Source organism: Crinia signifera, chromosome 7, assembly GCF_055691185.1.
Source record: "Crinia signifera chromosome 7, ASM5569118v1, whole genome shotgun sequence".
NCBI lineage: Eukaryota > Metazoa > Chordata > Amphibia > Anura > Myobatrachidae > Crinia > Crinia signifera.
In genome coordinates, this window is record NC_139223.1 from 178,251,277 (window position 1) to 178,267,560 (window position 16,284).

Here is a 16,284-nt window from a genome sequence, read left to right on the forward strand (position 1 = left end):
CGCTGCGCTCGCCACGCTTCGGGTTCACGTTTATAGTGGGGGGTGGCGGGGGGGGGTGCATTCACCCATTAGGGTGCTTGTACAATTTTTAATCGAATACTGGTGTAAAATCGCGTCGCATCGCATCGCATGCCATCGTTTGTATGGCATGCGATGCGATAAAAACATCGTACGACCAACATCGGGGGCGCCACTATAATACACAAGTACCCAGATTTATTTTTACACTACAAGTAAAATTTCAGTTTGAACAGGCCCCACTCAAGTCTAAAGGTGCCCAAACACTGAGGTGATTTGGTCCGATTTTGGCCGATTGCGAGCAATCAGGCCGTTAAATCGGACGAAATCGCCTCTTCCTGACATGCAGTCGGGTCCGATTCACAGTTCCGTGCGCATCGGACCCGTTCTGGGACCTCCCTCCAGGCGGCGAGGTGGGGGGGAAGCAGGGACGCATACGATCCATCACAACGGATCGCATGCGTCCCTGCCACCGGGAAGGTAACGGCGGTTTGCAGGGCATCGGGTGTCCGAACACTGCTGCGAGACATTGCAGCAGTGTATGGGCACCTTAACTCTCCCTGCACACGTTACATCTACCCCATCTGCAGTGCAGCATGGGGAAAAACATACCAGTGATGAGAATAATTTAAAAGGAATTGAATTTGAAAAGGAGGTTCTAATACCACTGAGGTTCTAGCAAAGCAAATGCTTTAATAACCATTCAATAGTCAATCTTATTAATTACCCTCTCACAGTGGTAGTGTCCGGTTTATACCATTCTGTGATTAATGATAATGGTCTCTGTGTTGGATGTATGTATTATTACACACACGTACTGTAACAAGCATTCTAGATATGGGCATACAGTATATTATACACATACAGGCAGGCAGGAGGTTGCTCAACAGACTCATGGGATGATCAGTCATATGGCAAAACTGTAGCAGGGCATGCTGGGATACAGAGGCAGAACTCTGGAAGGCAATGGTGTCATCTGATGCTGGGCTCTTGCTCCTAAAGGGGCACCACTCCTCCCCTGTGAATTTAAATCCGTTAATTAAAAGCCACAGACATTGCTTCTGTGGCTGAGTTATGGGATGTGCACTTCAACAACAGCTGGAGTGCCAAGGTTCTCTATCACTGGTCTAGGGGGCCCTCACCACAAACCATCAGAAAGGATTGCCGCTTTAAATATACAGGCGTCTGTGCTGGGAACTATTAATCACATAGGTTCTGCAAGTAACATATTTACTTTATTTATGAACCAACCAGCAGCGCGCGTCACCATTCTACTATATAGTACCTTGCAGCGCAGATCGGCCAGACGTGTAATACAAACTGGTACCAAGGTCCTTACACGCCCTGACCTATAATCCAGACGATGTTGATCTTAGTTAATTGTTATATTAGGTGACAGTCATTCAGACACGTGTGTTGTTACAGTAATTGCCGTGAGACTCTGCCAGATGCTCTTATGTTTCTGAGGGCTGTGTACACTGCAGCTCTGCATTACACTGTGCGTGTGCCCAAGCTGGATATAGAGTTGATGTGTCTGTCCCATCCCGGTCTTATTAATGCACTAGTTACAGTACTACCAGCCCATCACAATGACGGAACAACAGAACAGTAATGTCATAGGAAGCTCCTCTCCCTTTGAACCAGCCATTGCCCAGAGCTCAGAATGCTGTAAGCCTATTGGTTCATAGTGCATTGTACAGCTTGTTCTGTACTGTGATTGGCTAAGATACTTATCAGGTATTTCCTGGAAGTTACTTTTTAATGTAGGTGGTCATTCATTTCAATGTGGATTTGGTTATATAAGGCTTTCGTTTTACCAGGGTCTTTAAGTCTTCTGGATAAAGGAACTTAAACAGTCTCAAAATGTTGGAATAACAATTGAACTGCAAAGTAATTGTTTTCATTAAATTAAGACACTGTTTGCCCTTTAGCAGCAGGCAGATGCTGCAGTACAGTGTGGACGCCATTCACTTTCATTATTACAGAGTTCTTTAATTATATTACTACTTGCGTGTATTGTGCCATCTGTCAGTTATATTAAGTATTATTATTACTATTATTATTTTATAGATAAATATTTTTGGGCTCAATAGTAACAATTTAAATGGGCTTCTGCCCTGATGTTTCCAGAAAGTTACCTCTCTCTGGCCCTTATTCTGATCGGTGCGGAAATTCCCGCTTGCGTACGGGCCGCCGATGTTTATCTTCTGCGCATGTGCAGAGGTCACTCTGCGCATGTGCAGGCGATTTCGCCGCAAGGATTCTCTATACGCCGCACAGGGGGCGTAGAGGGGCGTGAGGGTCTACTTATCCTCATTACCCTATGCATACGCCCAGCATTTCATGGGCGTTCCCATGCAAACGCGGGGCGTATGCATGGTAATGAGGCCGTGACGCGTGGGTACGGGGCGGGCATCTGACATCGCCGGATGTCAGCTGCCCGCCCCCATACAAGATTTCACACGGACAAGTGTCCGTGTGGTCTTGTGTTGCGGGACCTGGTGGAGCGTGCGGCCCTGCATTCGATGTTCGGCGACCATCGAATGCAGGGGCTGCTCCCACCATGGAGGAGGCGTATCCCCGTCCAATTTCATGCGGATCGCCACATATCCGCGTACGGACGGCCGTGGCGATCCGTATGGAAGGCGGGGATTCGCCTGGTGCGTTGGAGCCGCATATGCGGCTCCGGCCGCACCAACCAGAATAAGGGCCTCTGTAATGTTTGACTTTAATTCCCATACTTGTGTCACAGTTCATATTTATCCACATTTTAGTGCCCCCAATACACATTATACCACATTGCAGTGCCCAATTACACATTATACCACACTGTAGTGCCCCAGTGCAAATTATGCCACATTGTAGTGCCCCAGTACACATTATACCACATTGTAGTGCCCCTTGCACACACTAAGCCGCATTGTAGTGCCCCATGATGCCACATTGTAGTGCCCCAAGCACACATTATTCCACATTGTAGTTCCCCCAGTACGCATGCTGTCACATTGTAGTGCCCCAAGTACACACAATGCCACACTGTAGTGCCCCTAGTACACATTGTAGTACAGTACACTGTAGAGACTGAGATGCGGCACTACAATGTTGTCCTACAGCAATAGCACCCCCTAGCACCACTGTACTTTTTTTATCTTTATAGTGCTCCACAGGGCCTCTACATTGTTTTGCCATATTGCATGTACAGAAATAGTGCAAACATAGCAGTATATAAATTACATAACAATATGATACGAACAGAAATAAAATTAAGATGCTATGCCATTTACAAACAATTATGAAAACCAAATCAGTGCTTGCTGAAACCTGTACCAAAGCCAATGAGCGCAGCAGGTAGGTTAAGGCCAAAATTGGGAAAAGAAGAGTACATAAGGGAAGAGGGCACTGCTCATAGAAGCTTAGGATCTGTAGGGAGTCAGGCAGGTATGGATGATTCTGAGGGGAGAGCTGGTGTACTAGGACTAAGAGGGGAGTCTTACGATAAAAGCTGTCTAGCTTTGATAATTAACATGACAGTGGGGAGCCTGTATAAAGCCTTGCAGTGAGGTGGTAGTGTTCACTCTAGCACCCTGTACCTTTAAAAATCCGTTGAATAGGGTGTGCAGCCGGTGTAGGGGTTAAACAATAAGGATTGCTTGTTTTCGGCCCTATGTGGTTGCTTATACAAAGGGGGTAAATTCTAGGTGTAGGTTGCAGTGGTTATGAAGTCAGGAGTTAGTAGTGGGGAGAATGTTATCAGTTGGGAAGAGAGACATTGGTCTCTGGGAGAGTAAATGTTTGAGGCTTATGTATAAATGTATGTATGTATGTATGATGATCTGTACCCATCACCTCATCCCTTGTAGAAACACATATCATGTGCAAAAGTAGTTTACTGTAACTTGTTAAAACTTTCTCAGTATCAGCTGTATCCAGGTGAGTAACCAGTAATCCTCGCAGACCTGCATCCGTATCCAGGTGAGTAAATAGTAATCCTCGCAGACCTGCATCCGTATCCAGGTGAGTAACCGGTAATCCTCGCAGACCTGCATCCGTATGCGGGTGAGTAACCAGTAATCCTCGCAGACCTGCATCCGTTACCAGGTGAGTAAATAGTAATCCTCGCAGACCTGCATCCGTATGCGGGTGAGTAACCAGTAATCCTTGCAGACCTGCATCCCTATCCAGGTGAGTAACTAGTAATCCTTGCAGACCTGCGTCCGTATCCTGGTGAGTAACCGGTAATCCTTGCAGACCTGCATCCGTATCCAGGTGAGTAACTAGTAATCATCGCAGACCTGCATCCGTATCCAGGTGAGTAACCGGTAATCCTCACAGACCTGCATCCGTATCCAGATGAGTAACCAGTAATCCTCGCAGACCTGCATCCGTATCCAGGTGAGTAACCAGTAATCCTCGCAGACCTGCATCCGTATCCAGGTGAGTAACCAGTGATCCTCGCAGACCTGCATCCGTATCGAGGTGAGTAACCAATAATCCTCGCAGACCTGCATCCGTATCCAGGTGAGTAACCGGTAATCCTCGCAGACCTGCATCTGTATCCAGGTGAGTAACCGGTAATCCTCGCAGACCTGCATCCGTATCCAGGTGAGTAACCAGTAATCCTCGCAGACCTGCATCCGTATCCAGGTGAGTAACCGGTAATCCTCGCAGACCTGCATCCGTATCCAGGTGAGTAACCGGTAATCCTCCCAGACCTGCATCCGTATCCAGGTGAGTAACCAGTAATCCTCGCAGACCTGCATCCGTATCCAGGTGAGTAACCAATAATCCTCGCAGACCTGCATCCGTATCGAGGTGAGTAACCAATAATCCTCGCAGACCTGCATCCGTATCCAGGTGAGTAACCGGTAATCCTCGCAGACCTGCATCTGTATCCAGGTGAGTAACCGGTAATCCTCGCAGACCTGCATCCGTATCCAGGTGAGTAACCAGTAATCCTCGCAGACCTGCATCCGTATCCAGGTGAGTAACCGGTAATCCTCGCAGACCTGCATCTGTATCCAGGTGAGTAACCGGTAATCCTCGCAGACCTGCAGCTCCTCTATTAGTCAGCTTGCAGCCTGGAGCCCTAAAGTGTAGGTTGCGGTATATTGATTGCAAGAGTTATTGGCTTGTGACCTAGCAATAAATCCTCAGTCAGATCAGTTGGTTGCAGGATTAATTATAATCCAGTCATGTTTGGGACTCCCTGATCATCATATACGATGAGTATACCCCTGTTCTTTGTCATACCTGCTCTGCTATACCTGTCTGTCTCTTATATTGTTGGAACAAGTCTCAGTGCTATTTTAGTTCACAGCTGCATTTGTTGTTACGTAATGTATTTTTATCAGAGGCAGACCAAATTATTGCTCCCTGTATAATGTAAGGAAACGAAACCCTTTGGACCGCGGCCTTGTAACTTTCCGTGCCCAAAATGGGGCAGTTTTATTAATCCTGGTGAAGTGATAAAGTGGAAAGTGATAACACAGCAGCAAAGCAGCCCCTAACTGCCAATTTACAGATCAGGTTTGAAATTGACAGTTAGGGGCTGATTGGCTGGTACGTGATCACCTTCCACTTTATCACTTCACCAGGCTTAATACATCTGCCCCAAGATTCCCGAGCTAATAGTTTTTTACGTTGCTGTCAGAGAGCAGCCGGGGAAAATCTCCGAAGGTCTAGGGAATTCTAACATATAATAACGGAAGTGGTTCAATGCAGATGAACACGTGGAAGACTAATTGAAAAAGCAAGTCCGTTTAGGGATCATTGATCCGTGAGATCGATATGTGAAAACGAAGCGCTCCGTTCCCACCAGTATACAGGTCAGGGCGATGCGCCACAAAATGCAACGCGCTGCACTTTTCTGTATGTTTCTAATTAAGCCAAATTACAGGACTGAAGACGGGTCTTCAGATAGTTATTGGGGGGGGGGGGGCTGTGTAAATGTATCACTCACCCAAAATATAAAAACAAAAAATATAGACTTACCATAAGCTACACAATTAAAAAACCTAAGACATTTGCTGTATCCCACTGTGTAGTCAAAAGCATTGCGCCCACATCGGTTTCCCGATACCTTAGATTTATCGCCTGAGTCAGAACTCAGCAGATAGGAGAACCAGAAGCCAACGGAACCTTCAGTGTTGCCCCTAATGAATCGGTGGGCTCGGCACACTATCTTCCCACCACGCCCTAGTGCAGGGCTGGGCAACACCGGCCCTCCAGATGTTGATAAACTACACATCCCAGGATGCTTTGCATTAGTTTTGCTATGTGGCCATGCTGAAACTGATGCAAGGCATGCTGGGATGTGTAGTTCATCAACATCTGGAGGGCCGGTGTTGCCCATCCCTGCCCTAGTGGATGGTAGGGTATGAAATACCGCCTGTTGGCACGTCGGCTCAAAAGAAAATGAAAAACCCCATGTCGGTCTTTTGCCTGTCGACCTTGCCCATATCGAAATAGTGCTTGTGTTGACCTAAACTCATGTCAACCTTTTCAGGTGTTGATCTTCAGTGGTCGATCCAATGCATGTCAACATTAGTGGTGTCCACCAAAAGACCGTATGCCCATCCGGACGCTGAGTCACTAAACAAGCAACATAATAAGCCAGTTACACTTGGAGGGGGGAGGGGGGGATTCTAATGTGTGACCGGATCGTTCTATGGGCCAAATCTAGGTGGCATCTGGAATTGGATGAAAACATTTTTTAGTTGTGGTAAGATGGCAACAGGCTCATCATTCTCCATTGCAAGTAAATGGTGCATCGTACTGAGCTTTTTCACATGTCTCCTACCCTTCTGATAGATAGATAGAATTCCTAGATAGATAGATAGATAGAATTCCTTTATTCGTCTCACAATGGAGAAATTTACAATTGTTACAGCAAGGTTCAAGTACAGATAAGGGTGAAAATAGCAAATAAGATAAGAAGTCCAAACAATATAAATCTAGAATCTAAGAACATGTAGGTCCCTACAGACCATGACAGTTGTACATTTTGATTGCAGCAGGTAGAAAAGACCTGCGGTACCTCTCCGTTGAGCATCGAGGGTGAAGCAACCTATCACTGAAAGTGCTACACAGATCCGTCAAAATATTTTTGAGAGGGTGTGAAGCATTATCCAATAATGATGTTATCTTGCTGATCATTCTCCTCTCACCCACAATCTCTACAGAATCCAAAGGCATTCCTAGGACAGAACTGGCCTTCCTTACCAGCCTGTTAAGTCTCTTATTGTCGGCTGTTGAAACACTGCTGCCCCAGCAGACCACTCCGTAGAATATGGCCGATGCCACTACACAGTCAAAGAAGGTCTTCAGGAGCGCTCCCTGCACTCCAAAGGACCTCAGTCTCCTCAGCAGATAGAGTCTACTCTGCCCTTTCCTATACAGAGCAGCAGAATTATCAGTCCAGTCCAATTTATTGTTCAGATGAAAACCCAGATACTTGTAAGTTCTTACGATCTCAATATCCATTCCCTGAATACTCACAGGAGTTGGGGGGGGTATGCTGACGTTTCCTGAAATCAACTACCAGCTCCCTAGTCTTCCTCGTATTGAGTTGAAGATGGTTCCCCTGACACCAAGTAGCAAAGTTCTGCACAAGTTCTCTGTACTCCCTATCTTCGTCATCTACAATAAGGCCCATAATAGCAGAGTCATCAGAGAACTTTTGTAGATGACAGGTTGATGAATTATATGTGAAATCTGCAGTGTAGAGGGTAAAGAGAAATGGTGCCAAAACCGTTCCTTGAGGTGCCCCTGTACTACAAATAATAGTATCAGAATGGCACTCGCTGGTCCTCACATACTGTGGGCGGTTAGTAAGGTAATCCAGGATCCAGGTGATTAGATGATGATCCACCCCAGAGTTGACCAGTTTTTCCCCCAGAAGCATGGGCTGGATGGTGTTAAAAGCACTGGAGAAGTCAAAGAACATTATTCTCACGGTGGCCCCAGCCCTCTCCAGATGAGGTAGGGATCTCTGCATTAAATATATGACAGCGTCATCCACACCAATTCCCGGCTGATAAGCAAACTGCAGTGGGTCCATAGAAGTTCTCACCAGGGGTCGAAGATAGCCTAGGACCAACCTCTCCAGGGACTTCATCAGCTGAGATGTCAGCGCAACCGGCCTATAGTCATTGAAGTCCTTGGGACGTGATGACTTTGGCACAGGTACCACACATGAGGTTTTCCACAGCTTTGGTACTCTCCTTTGCTCCAGACTTAGATTAAAGAGGGTTGCCACTATCCCACACAGCTGCCCAGCACAGGACTTAGGTGTTCGTGAACTGATACCATCTGGACCCTCAGCCTTCCTTACATTACACCTACTTAGTTCTCTCCTCACCTGATTTGTTGTAAAGGACAGGGTGGAGGCAATAGAGATAGTAGAGCTATGCCCTCTACCGCCCTCTCTGGCATCCCCACACACCTGGCACCCTCTCCCAACTGGTTCATCCCCTCACACCTGGTGCCCAGAAGTAAAGTAGAGGCTTCCCTTGTCTTTGGGAGATATAATACCGATGTGGTGTCTGTCAGAGGCATTGGTCTGTTATAAGAGAACAGATTTGTCATGTTCCCTTAACGGTTAACCATGGCTCTGAATATTTAATTCTCTGAGCCCTCAGGAGGACAGCTGGTGGGGACTATATACCCTCATCGGATTCCTATACATTAGCATTGCTCCAGTGCGTTCATTAAGGGCACCACTGCGCCAAGCACTATCCGCTCCTAAGTGCCGTCTCTGATCTGCCAAACCGAGAGTGGTCCAAGGGGAAGGGGGCAGCTTCCCACCAGCCGCCACTGCCAGCCCGTCCTCGGGGACAGATCATAAATAAAAGATCCCCATTTGTCAGTCTCTGTCTTAGGTGACTTTTTCCATTTGTTTAATGCACTAAAAGCCACATAATGAATGAAAGTGCTGAAGCCTTTGCATAAATCATATTAACGCTTGTTTCCCTATTTACTTGTTGTTTTGTCCTATTGCTATAAACTTCTTGATTGATATGGACGCAGTAGTGACGCCTGTATGCGGCAAAAGGACAAGTTCTCCAAACGGTTATTGTTCTATAAATAGGTGGTAAAGAACTGTGAATGCAGAAACTCCCCGCGCTCATTTGAAGGGAGCAGATGTCAAGTGAGGCGTCTATTTAGACCACAAGGTATAATTATCAGCAGATCAGGCTGCAGTGTATAGGCATCATAATACGGCTGGTCAGTAGCACAATTAGCCCCAGTGGGAAATGCTATCAGGATAATTGTATAATTGGGAGGTAAGTAATTGTAAAGGCATCATCCGGAGGTGCAACCTTGTCTCCTTCCCATGAGAAGTGGGAAGAAAAGCTCTCACTGGAAATTAAAAATATGTAAGAAGTGTATTTTATTTAATAAACTTTTCCCGGCTATGAGATTTCATATATACAGTGCATACATGCCAGTGGTGTAACTATAAATTTTGCGCCCCCACCCAAAAAAAAAATCATTTTTTTTAACCTACTGTAAATTCTATTTACTAGGGTTTTTATGCTCATTGACAGGAATTACATGCTCGTTACCAGGGGTTTTATTCTTGTTGCCAGGGGTTACATGCTCATTGCTAGGGGTTTCATGCTCGTTACCAGGGGTTACATGCTCATTGCTAGGGGTTACATGCTCATTGCTAAGGAGGTAAATGCTTGTTTCCAGGGGTTTCTTATTCATTGCCAGTGGTTTTTTTTGCTTGTTACCAGGGGGCTACATGCTCGTTGCCAAGGGGTTACATGCTCATTGACAGGGGCAATATAGATATATATTCCAGGTGCAATATATATCTCTGTATTCTGTAATTTCCATGTAGTGTTATTTGCTACCCAGTAGGACCTCTTTCATCTATCCATCTGTCCAATAGGACCTCTAGCATCTGTCTCCTCCAAGGCGGCAGACATTTTTTTAGGGACATTTTCAGCAGATTCCATATGAATGACCAGACCATGCTATTGTATCATGTATCATTGTATCATGTGACGATGACTGAGGTTGTACCAGCCGTTCCTTAACAACACATGTGTTCTCTTCTCTTCCCCAGCCTTCTCCGTGTGAATGGTGCCGGTGTGAACCCAGCAATGAAGTCCATTGTGTAGTAGCAGATTGCGCTGTACCAGAGTGTGTGAATCCTGTATATGAACCCGAGCAGTGCTGCCCGGTCTGCAAGAGCGGTGAGCGAGACCTTCTGCAGCTCATAGCTGCACGCTTGTCTTTAGCGATATGTTAATACAAATTGTATTGCAGCTCACCTGTGATTGAGCCATCCTGACACTTGTACACAGTGTAATACACTAGGATAACAATAGCTGGAGCGCCACAGGTTGGTCAGGCCTGTAATACACTAGGATAACAACAGCTGGAGCGCCACAGGTTGGCCAGGCCTGTAATACACTAGGATAACAGCAGCTGGAGAGCCACAGGTTTGTCAGGCCTGTAATACACTAGGATAACAGCAGCTGGAGCGCCACAGGTTGGCCAGGCATGCAATACACTAGGATAACAACAGCTGGAGCGCCACAGGTTGGCCAGGCCTGTAATACACTAGGATAACAATAGCTGGAGCGCCACAGGTTGGTCAGGCCTGTAATACACTAGGATAACAACAGCTGGAGCGCCACAGGTTGGTCAGGCCTGTAATACACTAGGATAACAACAGCTGGAGCACCACAGGTTGGTCAGGCCTGTAATACACTAGGATAACAACAGCTGGAGCGCCACAGGTTGGTCAGGCCTGTAATACACTAGGATAACAGCAGCTGGAGCACCACAGGTTGGTCAGGCCTGTAATACACTAGGATAACAGCAGCTGGAGCGCCACAGGTTGGCCAGGCATGCAATACACTAGGATAACAGCAGCTGGAGCGCCACAGGTTGGCCAGGCATGTAATACACTAGGATAACAACAGCTGGAGCGCCACAGGTTGGTCAGGCCTGTAATACACTAGGATAACAACAGCTGGAGCGCCACAGGTTGGTCAGGCCTGTAATACACTAGGATAACAACAGCTGGAGCGCCACAGGTTGGTCAGGCCTGTAATACACTAGGATAACAGCAGCTGGAGCACCACAGGTTGGCCAGGCCTGTAATACACTAGGATAACAACAGCTGGAGCGCCACAGGTTGGCCAGGTACGTAATACATTTCTTTCTCAACGTAATACACTAGGTTGGAGAAGAGAAAAAGTACTCTCTTTTTGTTGGGGGCACTCTTTTAAGTTGTCAAGCAGAAAAATATTATTTGTTATAAAATTTAACTTTTATTTTATTAAGTTTAAATTAAGAACGTGGACACACAGACAGACAACACAAAACGTGGAATAATAAAACAATTTTATGCTTGCAATTATGATAGAATAAATTTGCAGATAAATTGATAAATCTCTCTGTGCCGACCCTGGGGATATATGTATTTAGTATAGCTATGTATACCGGGTCTCAGAGGAGATGAAGAACTGGTGTACAAGATTAACAGGTAGGGAAACAATGTAATTGAGTATCCACCGGCTACAAGGTTGATTGCCTGGATAAATATGGGGGTTCCTAACCCTATCTGTTGGGGTTAAGGATGTAAGCTAGCGAAATGTTTTACTTGTATTTCTAGACCAGGAAGGAGTTGTCCTACCCTGGTGCAGTCCGGACACTTTAAACTCGCTGTATGCAATAAGTGCTGTATGCAACAGTTGAAATACTTAAATGAACCCTAATTAGGATGGATTTTAGTGTGAGTCCATCTACATTGGTCTTAAAATTTGCCAATAATCAATTGTAGGGGGAAAGGTAGGGAGTGGACATGCCGTGGCTTAGGTAATGAGATGCAATGGTAACCGCTTGGATACAATGGGGAAGATGTTTTAAGCCTTAACAAGAGATAAACGTCCAGCCAATCACCTGCCAACTGCCATGTTACAGGCTGTGTTTGAAAAAAGTCAGTAAGGAGCTGATTGGCTGGATGCTTATCTCTCCTTATCACACTTGAATTTATCTCTTGTTAAGGCTTAATCCATCTGCCCCACTGTGTGGTAATAATATATTGAAGAAGAGGGACACTTGCAGTGATAAAAAAACCCGATGCTGCTGCTGGTGCTCTCGACCGTCCTGGTCCCCTGAGAGTCAGTGAACATACTGGGCGGTATTCAATGAGGCTGATTCGCCATGTTTTTATGGCGATTTTGTGCTGTAAGGCGAATTTTCGACTAAAACGGTGAATCACCCTATTCAATGACCAGATGGCGAATACATTTCAAGGTTTTTTTCACCCAATGATTCACCGAGTAGCAATCGCTATCTTTTTTTGGTGAAGTGGAATGTGAACTTTTAAAATAAAGTGTTTTGTTTTTTACATTTGGTGTCAAAAAATCAGGAATTTCATTCTGAGGAGGGGCATGCTATTTTTATTAATGTGCTATAAGCACATGAATATATATTTAATTTAAAAAAAATATATATATATTTTTTTTTACACAGACCAGCCAGCAGGGGGCCGGAGCCGAGCAGCTCATTAGATATTCATATATTCACTGCACCCGATCATTACATATGCATGATCGGGTGTAGTGAATATACCCGGTCCCCTGCTGGCACCCCCGGGGGGCAGCCTGTGCTGCCTGGCACCCGGGGAGCCCACCTCCCCCCCACAAACGTTCTGGGGCAGGCAGGGAGACTTCCATCTCCCTGCCTGCCGCCGTCCTCGGGCTCCCTGCGGCATCGCCGCAGGAGTTAAAATTCGCCAGTCAGGGGCAGCGAGCCCCTGACTCGTTGAATACTGGAGCCGGCGAGGCTCCGGAACGCAGCGAGCAGTGGCGAATGTGCAGCGAATCCTAAACAGAATTCGCTGCACATCGCCAAAATGCTCATTGAATACTGCCCACTGTGTTGTCCTTGCTGCATGAAGAGAGTGTCAGAAATAGAAATGGCTGAAACATCTGCTGTCTCCTATGGTGGGTCAGATACCCTGGTCAGTGCAGGGTTAATGCTGTCAATACACCAGGAGATGAGAGAGGGTGGGGATGCGTTGATGGGCACTTTGGTGGTTGGTGTGCTGCTTTTTGCTATGCGCCCAGGCATTTGTAAAAAATGAGCGACACCAGCCACCCGTCAGCATGAGGTATAGAGAGCAATGGAAGGAGGGAAAGGAGGGAAGGAGTGGCTGCTGTTTGCTCTTGGTAGAGCCAGGGAGGGTAGTCAGCAGTCAGTAGCTAGCAGAGTAGTAGTTACCACCGCTTACCTTGAGCCTTGTTCCGGCCAAGTCCATTCTCCCTAGTGTCAGGAGCTGCGGGTAGCCGCGAATATGTGAGCCGCAAGTGCGGCAAGGTCAGGAGGCCGTTTCGCTAGGGGAGGAGCTTTATCAGTGCCTGTCACTAGGATAACAACAGCTGGAGTGCCACAGGTTGGTCAGGCATGCAGTACACCACGATAACATCAGCTGGAGCGCCCCAGGTTGGTCAGGCATGCAGTACACCACAATAACAGCTGGAGTGCCACAGGTTGGTCAGGCATGCAGTACACCACAATAACAACAGCTGGAGAGCCACAGGTTGGTCAGGCATGCAGTACACCACGATAACATCAGCTGGAGCGCCACAGGTTGGTCAGGCATGCAGTACACCACAATAACAACAGCTGGAGTGCCACAGGTTGGTCAGGCATGCAGTACACCACAATAGCAACAGCTGGAGCGCCACAGGTTGGTCAGGCATGCAGTACACCACAATAACAACAGCTGGAGAGCCACAGGTTGGTCAGGCATGCAGTACACCAGGATAACAACAGCTGGAGCGCCACAGGTTGGTCAGGCATACAGTACACCACCATAACAACAGCTGGAGAGCCACAGGTTGGTCAGGCATGCAGTACACCACGATAACAACTATAACATTGTAGTAAGGCTGCTACACATTGTTGGGGGGGGGGGGGGGGGGGAATATACTAATACCTCTTTCAGACAGCAGCAGCCGAATTACCCGGCAACTGCCCGGCATTTTTTGAAGCACCGGGTTATTCGGCCAGACCCCCTTCTCACAGAAGAGCAAATCTCTAAAATTTTGAACCGGTAATTTGCTCAATTACACTGGGTTTTCACCTGTGTGACAGGGCCAACCCGGATCCTAAACTCATTTGCAGGGTCGGACACCTGAAGTTTAAGATCCGGATTGACCCTTTCTCACAGAAAAAGGATCTGTGTATTTCATGAAATTCCCGAGTGGATCTGCTTCACCCGGGAATTTCAGTTTCTGTGTGGGCGACAATGGTAACTGCACGTATCAAGAAACAAATAAAATATAATAATAAGAGTGTAACAGGAAGCAATAGCTTTGAGAGTTATTTCTTGTTGAATTTAAAAACGATGGCGCAGATGTATGAAGCAGCGTTATGGGGTAGAAGGGGTATCAGCGCTCTCTGATACCGCTTCGCCCCCATGTATGAAGCAGGGTTATGGGGTAGGAGGGGTATTAGCGCTTTCTGATACCCCATAACGCTGCTTCATACATGGGGGTATCAGAAAGCGCTAATACCCCTCCTACCCCATAACGCTGCTTCATACATGGGGGTAAGAGGGGTATCAGCGCTCTCTGATACCGCTTCTCCCCCATGTATGAAGGCGGTGGTATGTGGTAAATGACAGGGGCGCTATGCAGATAGTGGGCCGATATGCAATGTAAATGTAGGAATGGTCAGCAGCATTGACCGCTCCGCCTCCTGCAGCTATTGACGTTATCGGGTTTTTACCGCATTTCTGTATGCTGTATTAGCCCACCGCAGTGTTAGCGCTGCGGAGGGAATCGCCAGCAAAAGCTGGCGATTCCCTGCAGAAGCCTACGGGCTTCTTACCGCAGCGCTGTATGAGGGATCCGTCACGGATCCCTCCCAGCGTGCCCTGCGGCCAGCGCCGGGGTCTGCGCATGCACAGATGGACTCCCGGGTCACAGACCCAGGAGTCCAGTGCCGGCACCGCATCGCAAGGGACAGCTCTTATCGCAAGAGCTGTCCCTTGCGTTAATAATGGCATATGTTACAGCATATGCCGTTATTAAAATTGCGGTAGCCAGCGAAGGGGGCCGCGGATGTTACAACATCCCGCCCATGGGCTGGGCAGGGATGTGCTGCTGTCAGTGAAGCAGAAATTTGTGCTGTCTGTCAGTGCGGTGGGGATGTGCTGCTGTCAGGGAGGCGGGGTGTGCTGCTGTCACTGAGGCAGGGATGTGCTGCTGTCAGTGATGTGGGGATGTGCTGCTGTCAGGGAGGCGGGGGTGTGCTGCTGTCACTGAGGCAGGGATGTGCTGCTGTCAGTGAGGTGGGGATGTGCTGCTGTCAGGAGGCGGGGGTTTGCTCCTGTCACTGAGGCGGGGATGTGCCGATGTCAATGAGGCGGGGATGGGCCGCTGTCAGGGAGGCGGGGTGTGCTGCTGTCACTGAGGCGGGGATGTGCCGATGTCAATGAGGCGGGGATGGGCCGCTGTCAGGGAGGCGGGGTGTGCTGCTGTCACTGAGGCGGGGATGTGCCGCTGTCACTGAGGTGGGGATGTGCTGCTGTCAGTGAGGCAGAAATATGTGCTGTCAGTGAGGCAGGGATGTTTAGCTGTCAGTGAGGTGTGATGTGCTGCTGTCAGGGAGGCGGGGATGTGCTGTTGTCAGTGAGGTGGAAATATGTGCTGCTGTCAGTGAGGCAGGGGTGTGGTGCTGTCACTGAGGCGGGGATGTGCTGCTGTCAGTGTGGCGAAAATATGTTCTGCTGTCAGTAAGGCAGGGTGGGCTGCTGTCAGTGAGGGGCGATGTCCTGCAGTCAGTGAGGCGGGGATGTTCTGCTGTCAGTGAGGCGGGGATGCGCTGATGTCAGTGAGGTGGGGATGTTCTGCTCTCAGTGAAGGGGGGATGTGCTGCTGTCATTGTGACGAGGATGTACCGCTGTCAGTGATGCAGTGATGTGCCGCTGACAGTGAGGCAGGAATGTGTTGCTTCCCTGTGATCAGTGTTTCTGTGAGAATTGTTACTGTTTAAACTTGTGGAGTGATACATCTGTGGATTTGTGGTAAGGTTCAAATTACAGTTGGAAGTAGATCAGGCCTGAGAGGTGCGGTCATTGGAATCATGTGATCTAATATATCCAATCTTGTTGGTGAGATCTGTTTCAATATACCACACCATATTATTAATATATATATATATATATATATATATATATATATATATATATATATATATATATATATATATATATATATATATATAGAAAAA

The 16,284-nt window shown here is 47.4% G+C and overlaps 1 protein-coding gene across 4 annotated transcripts in view; it reads left to right on the forward strand.

Annotated features, from left to right (window-relative positions):
• VWC2L (von Willebrand factor C domain containing 2 like) overlaps positions 1-16,284 on the forward strand; it is a 122,756-nt gene that overhangs the window by 50,950 nt on the left and 55,522 nt on the right. For 3 of the 4 annotated variants that reach the window (XR_014450850.1, XM_083154492.1, XM_083154491.1), the window contains exon 3: positions 10,094-10,223. The exons of the other annotated variant lie outside the window; for it this stretch is intronic. Coding sequence is in view for 2 of the 3 variants with exons in the window: in XM_083154492.1 (XP_083010618.1) it covers positions 10,094-10,223 (130 nt within the window). In the remaining variant the exon portion in view is untranslated. The remainder of the gene's footprint in view (positions 1-10,093; positions 10,224-16,284) is intronic. 4 annotated transcript variants of the gene reach the window in all.